The sequence below is a fragment of the Pundamilia nyererei genome, unplaced genomic scaffold (assembly GCF_000239375.1).
Source record: "Pundamilia nyererei isolate P.nyererei 1_Seehausen unplaced genomic scaffold, PunNye1.0 scaffold00177, whole genome shotgun sequence".
In the NCBI taxonomy this organism is placed as follows: Eukaryota; Metazoa; Chordata; class Actinopteri; order Cichliformes; family Cichlidae; genus Pundamilia; species Pundamilia nyererei.
The window spans coordinates 903,716-908,884 of NW_005187578.1; the positions used below are offsets into that span (position 1 = coordinate 903,716).

Consider the following 5,169-nt stretch of genomic DNA (forward strand, 5'->3'; position numbering starts at 1 on the left):
TTGATAATGAGGGTGGGAAACTGCAATAACATCCCAGGAGCCAGAGGCAGACAGAGATCGATCCGAGCCCCCAAGCGTACCAAAGGCCACACATCTCAGCGACATCCGCCCATCCCAGCAGGAGGCAGAGGGAGGAAGGCCCCTAATGGGGTGCCAAAGGGCGAGAGAGCCCCCACTACAGTCCGGCCATGAGTCGACAACCGGGTCCCAGGGCTCCACCCAGGTACTGGGCACCTGTGCAGTTCTTGGGCATATCATTAATTTACCTCGTTAAATTGATAATATGCATTATTCATGACATGGATGTGAAATTTCACAGCCTAGAAATGACCATGCAGCCTCACACAGAACAAAAACAAGATTTTATTGAACCATCTCACATGTGAACCTGTACACATTCGTACTTTTTCCCATCAAGCCTCGTTTCACGGGCAGTTTTTCCAGCCGATGTTTCAGGCCTTTGTCTTCTTACCTGTGTGACATTGCATATGAAGTTTTAATGTTATTTCCTTTTTGTACCTTTTGCCACAGGTGTTACACACGAGCTTCTGATCAGCTGTGTTTTCACGTGCCCTTTTAAAGCTCTCAAGCCTTTAGATTTTCTCCCACAGCTGTTGCGAGTGTACGGTCTCTCCCCTGTGTGTCTGGCGTTATGCCTTTTAAATGAGGACACGGTTTTCAGTGTTTTTCCACAGGTGTTGCAGCGATACAGCTTCTCACCTGTGAAGGTTTTGGTTTTCAGAGCCAAATCAGAATCTGTGCTGAGAACAATGACTTTAACAGGGGCCGTGTTAGGCTGCTCATGGGCAGGAGGACCCAAACATGGCTGAACCGTAACAGCGTCAGTCTCCTCATTCTGTACGAGCTGCTCTCCCTGGTGACTGAGAGCGACTGCTGCCTGCTCCTCTGTAATCTGTGGAGGCTCCGGGTCCTTCTGGTCTGGGCTGAAGTTCCATTCCTGGTTAAAGACCTGCTGGTCTGTGAGAATCTCCTTGTCATCACAGACATGCTGCTGTGGCAAATCTGCAGGAACAAACCACAGGTTACTAATGAGATGACGGAAAACTTCTCACGAGCAGGTAAACTGTTACAGGTATGACACGATGATGGCTCCGAGGCCACTAAGTAAATATGTCAGGTAACTTGTTAGGTAGCTGCTGGGCTGTTAACGTGTTTCCACCAATCATGTTTATGATTCAACACATGAAGCAAACAGGCTGAAGAGGAAAAAGTCAGTCATGCAGAACTCAACAGCGCAAGTGTTTCACTCATATCTGAGATTAAAACTGGACGCATGCGACTATTTAGGAGCACGTCTGCAAATATACTTACCTGCCACTTCATTAGTTACACCCTGCTAACCCCGTTTTGCCTTCAGAACTACTTTAAGTCTTTATTAGATTTTGGTCCATTTTCACATCACATCAGCACACTGAGCTGATAAAGGGACAGACTGGGTCAGCATCAGTCCTCAGGTAGGCTGTGGTGTTTAACCGATGCTCAGCTGGTACTGAGAAGCCCAAAGTGTGCCAAGAAACTATCCCCCACACCTTCACACCACCAACAGCCTGACCCACCGATAAAAGGCAGCATGGATCCATGCTTTCATGTTGACTACGCCAAACTCTGACTCAGAATAAGACATGATGTTTAACTCTCACCATTATGACTAAAAATAACAGGTTTTTTTTTTAGAATTAGTAGAAACAAACAAGTATTTGTGTGGATGCAGAAGTACAAATTACAGAGTCTAGCTCGTTGTTGGCTTTCCTGATGGTAAAGAGGTCGGTTGGTGTCCTAATAATCAGATAGATTTTATTTCAAACTTAACCCCTTCAAACTTTTTTTTTTCCTGCTCTTGCTCTTGATGAAGGCGGTCGCACTTTTCTCCTCTCCTCCTCCCCCTCAGCTTCCCTGCTTAGCCTCTTATGTCCTTGTCTAGTCTCGTGTGTTTTTGTATTACTTTTCCCTGGAACACTCTCTCACAGTCTGTTCTCTAAAACGGATACCCCTTCGGCGCCAGCTGCGGTCGCAAGGCTGGAGGCGACAAAAACACCCTGATAACGACTGTGTTTAGTCTGTTCCTTCCCATTCCATGCATCCCCCCCTCTCTTTCCAAACGCCTTCGATGACGGCGAAGGCCCCCACCCGACCCTGTGGCTGGTCACGTGTTCCATAATGTTGTGTTGTGGACATTTATGTGCTTTTTTGTGCAGAGGAGTTTTTTTGTTTCCTGTTCTCATGCTGTCCTCCCAGGAGCCCAGCATCAGTAGAGGTCTCTTTTTTTCCTCTTGTACTTTCCCATTGTAGTGTACATTTCAGTGTTTTTTTCTGTAACGCTACCGATCTCCGACCTGTATCCCCATATGATGTCTGTGTTGTGTGTGTAAGGTCGGGGGCGGGGGGGCAACCTGCACGTGGCGAATAAAGCCTTGATTGATTGACAGATTGATTGAAACAGTCTGATGCTATTAGCACTCAGAGTTAGCTGTGTTAGCCCCGTTAGCCTATCTGATTTACATCTATGTGTATGTTTTTTTTGTGGTGTTAAAAAGACGCACCTATCCTGTAGAGCTTCACCACGGGGTTCCAGGTGCTGTCCAGACGTCTGTGCTGATGGCTGAGTTCTACCTCATTGTCAGCGCTCTTATTAATAACTTCTAATGTTTCTTTGGATGTGGAATTAACAAACATGAAAATATCAGAACTGTTAGAGAGGGGCTGGTCACTTTCTGGTTGTGGTTCACTTTCTTCACAAGTTGGTGTCATCATAATAGCATCATTCTCCTGCTTCAGTGCAAACTGCCCTCCTTCCTGATTGATGCAGACTTCCTTTTCTTCCACTTTAATCTGTGAAGCCTTCAGGTCCTCCTGGCCCCGACTGGAATTCCTCTCCTGGTCACAGACATGCTGGTCTGTGAAAATCTCCGTCTGAACGCCAACGTGCTCCTGTGCAAGATCTGCTGGGACAAAGAACAGAAACACAGGTTGCTAATGTAAGGGCAGAAAAACATCTACTGTACATTACATAAGTGATGGTGCCTAAAAATGCCCTCTTGGTCTTAAAAGGCCTAAAGTGTGCCAAGAAAATATCTCCTATATCATCACAACACCACCTGGTGTGCTTTTCTGCTGCTGTAGTTCATCTCAATTAAGGTCAAGCTTTTGTGTATTTAAAGATGCAGATCTGGAGTTGTGAAACAGTCAGACCATCCAGGTCTCTTCCTCATGCTAATAGTATCTCTGTTTGAACTTCAGCAGGTCATTTCTTCCATGCCTAAGTGCACTGTCTAGATATTTGTGTTACCAAGCAGTCAAAGCCAGTACACACATTATTTTTCCAGAATAGATGTAAAAACTGTTCTTCGGTTTATGATGACCATGTTTGGATCATGACTTGGACATTTAGACATATGGCTCACCCCAACGGATCCACAGTATTAACTGCAGATACACTAATTACCAATATTTAGTTATGAAACAGTAAGTAACGGTTATTAATAAAGTGTTTTCACAGACACGGAGTCACTAATGCTGCACAACACAATAATTAAAAACAACGAGAAATACAGTTAACAGGAATGCAAAACCAAGAAAACAGATAACCATTATATCAATGAGAAGCACAACAGAAAACCTCGCCAAGCAAAAAGACTTTTAACTGAGTCCATACAGTGGGAGATTCTTCCAGAGCAGTGGTCCCAGAGGCTGGAGAAAGGCTCCGACTCAAAGGAGGAACAAAGACTGTGAGCAGCATCGTGTTTCATAAGAAAGTGAGATAAACAGTCGGAAGCTTGTTCATTTAGAGCTCTAAATGTAAATACAAGAATTTCTGGAGATTTCTGCAGAATCTGCAGGATTGTTGCTGGTGCTGGACATGGTCTGTGGCTTGCTGCTGAAAGATTGGAGATAAGCAGGTTGGGCACAAAAGTCGAAAGAAGATGGGCCCTAAAAAGTGGTTGGCTATCACAGTACTATACCTAATAAAGTGGCAATGGATGTTCCTAGTAAAGTTGCCAGGACTGACCCTGTGCACTGGTGTACTTAATAAAGTGACCGAGGAAGCAGGTGTACCTATAAAAGTGGCACACATGATGTGCTTCATCAGCTGCCCAGTGATTTGAGGTGAAACAGGATAAATATTTCAGCCAATCACCGAAAGACAGGCAGCAGATTCAAATCAGCCAATCAGATAATGACATGCACCTGTGTCAGAGGAGAGCAGTTGTGTTGCCATGGTGATGGCATAGGCCAACTGCCTGTGAAATGGGTTTGGTACTGCTATCACAAAACGACTCATAAAATCCAAACAATAAATCATGTCAGGCTGATTTAAAAAGTGTGAGAATCCCAAGAAGCTCTTCTACACTGATGTACATTCTAGTAGGCCTGGTGTTAAAAGTGTGGCCGGGGGAGCGAGAGAAAAACAGGGTGTTTTCTCTAAAAACCTTCATGAAATTATTAGTCGTTAACTGGGCATTGGGAAAGCACTCCTCTTGTTTAAACGCCTCCAGTCTAAGAAAGCATACACCTGTTGGCTTTGATGGAGACGTTGTTGGAAAGAAAACACATTTTCCTACGATTTGATTGTAAAATGGTGGCTGTAGAGTGAAAATTGTGCGCGCGTGGGCAGGTGGAAGCTGATGTTTTTCATTAAACTTGTGTGTCTGGTTACTCTGGCCTTCCCGTTCACTTTAACGGATTTTTCAACAAACGGCGGGAAAATTTTGAAAGAATAAAAATCAATAACGAGCCTTTTTTCGTACAGTAACGTGTTCTGGTGACGCTGCTGTACATGTGTGCCTGACACGAGCTTCTAGTTTGTTCTTCGCGCTCTCAGGGCTTCTCCGTTAGCCTCTCTGCCCGTCCGCTGCTGGCTGCTAGCTCTCCCCCTCCCTCTCTCTCTCCGGGTTCAAACACACTCCAGTCGCACAGTCTGACTCACCTGTCCGCTGGAGCTTTAACACGGGGTTCCAGGTGATGTCCTGCAGTTCGCGCTGACGCTCGTACTGGACGATGGTTTTTTCAAACTCTGAGAAGATATCTTCAGCAGCAGCCGTCAGTCTGTCCCTGATAAACTCTCTCAGATGTTGAATTGAAGCCATTGCTGCTTCAACAGGTGAAATTTCCACCTACAGTAAGACACTGCGCTGGCTCTACCAGTAAAAC

The 5,169-nt window shown here is 45.2% G+C and overlaps 2 protein-coding genes across 3 annotated transcripts in view; both read right to left on the bottom strand.

Moving 5' to 3' along the window:
- Positions 1–253, bottom strand: part of ift57 (intraflagellar transport 57 homolog (Chlamydomonas)) — a 5,397-nt gene extending 5,144 nt beyond the window's left edge. The window contains exon 1 of the mRNA XM_005746362.1: positions 180–253. Coding sequence (XP_005746419.1) covers positions 180–253 — 74 coding nt within the window. The remainder of the gene's footprint in view (positions 1–179) is intronic.
- A 90-nt stretch (positions 254–343) lies between these two features.
- Positions 344–5,163, bottom strand: LOC102196861 (zinc finger protein 2 homolog). Of its 2 annotated transcripts, none has more exons than XM_005746340.1 (3): positions 4,946–5,163; positions 2,562–2,960; positions 344–1,023 (listed from the first exon to the last, which is right to left on the bottom strand). In XM_005746340.1, the coding sequence occupies exons 1-3, from the start codon at positions 5,103–5,105 to the stop codon at positions 503–505; spliced, it is 1,080 nt and encodes a 359-aa protein (XP_005746397.1). In that variant the 5' UTR covers positions 5,106–5,163; the 3' UTR covers positions 344–502. The 2 variants fall into 2 exon arrangements, with proteins under 2 accessions (XP_005746397.1, XP_005746398.1); XM_005746341.1 differs by lacking the exon at positions 4,946–5,163 and adding an exon at positions 4,767–4,938.
- Positions 5,164–5,169: the final 6 nt, after the last annotated feature.

What these genes read in the sequence shown, in the direction of transcription:
- LOC102196861 (XM_005746340.1), bottom strand. Translation starts at nt 5,105, where the DNA reads ATGGCTTCAATTCAACATCTGAGAGAGTTTATCAGGGACAGACTGACG. An exon ending in GTTAAAGCTCCAGCGGACAG is followed by an intron (nt 2,961 to 4,945) that starts GTGAGTCAGACT and finishes TTGTCCCAGCAG; the next exon opens with ATCTTGCACAGGAGCACGTT. An exon ending in GGTGAAGCTCTACAGGATAG is followed by an intron (nt 1,024 to 2,561) that starts GTGCGTCTTTTT and finishes TTGTTCCTGCAG; the next exon opens with ATTTGCCACAGCAGCATGTC.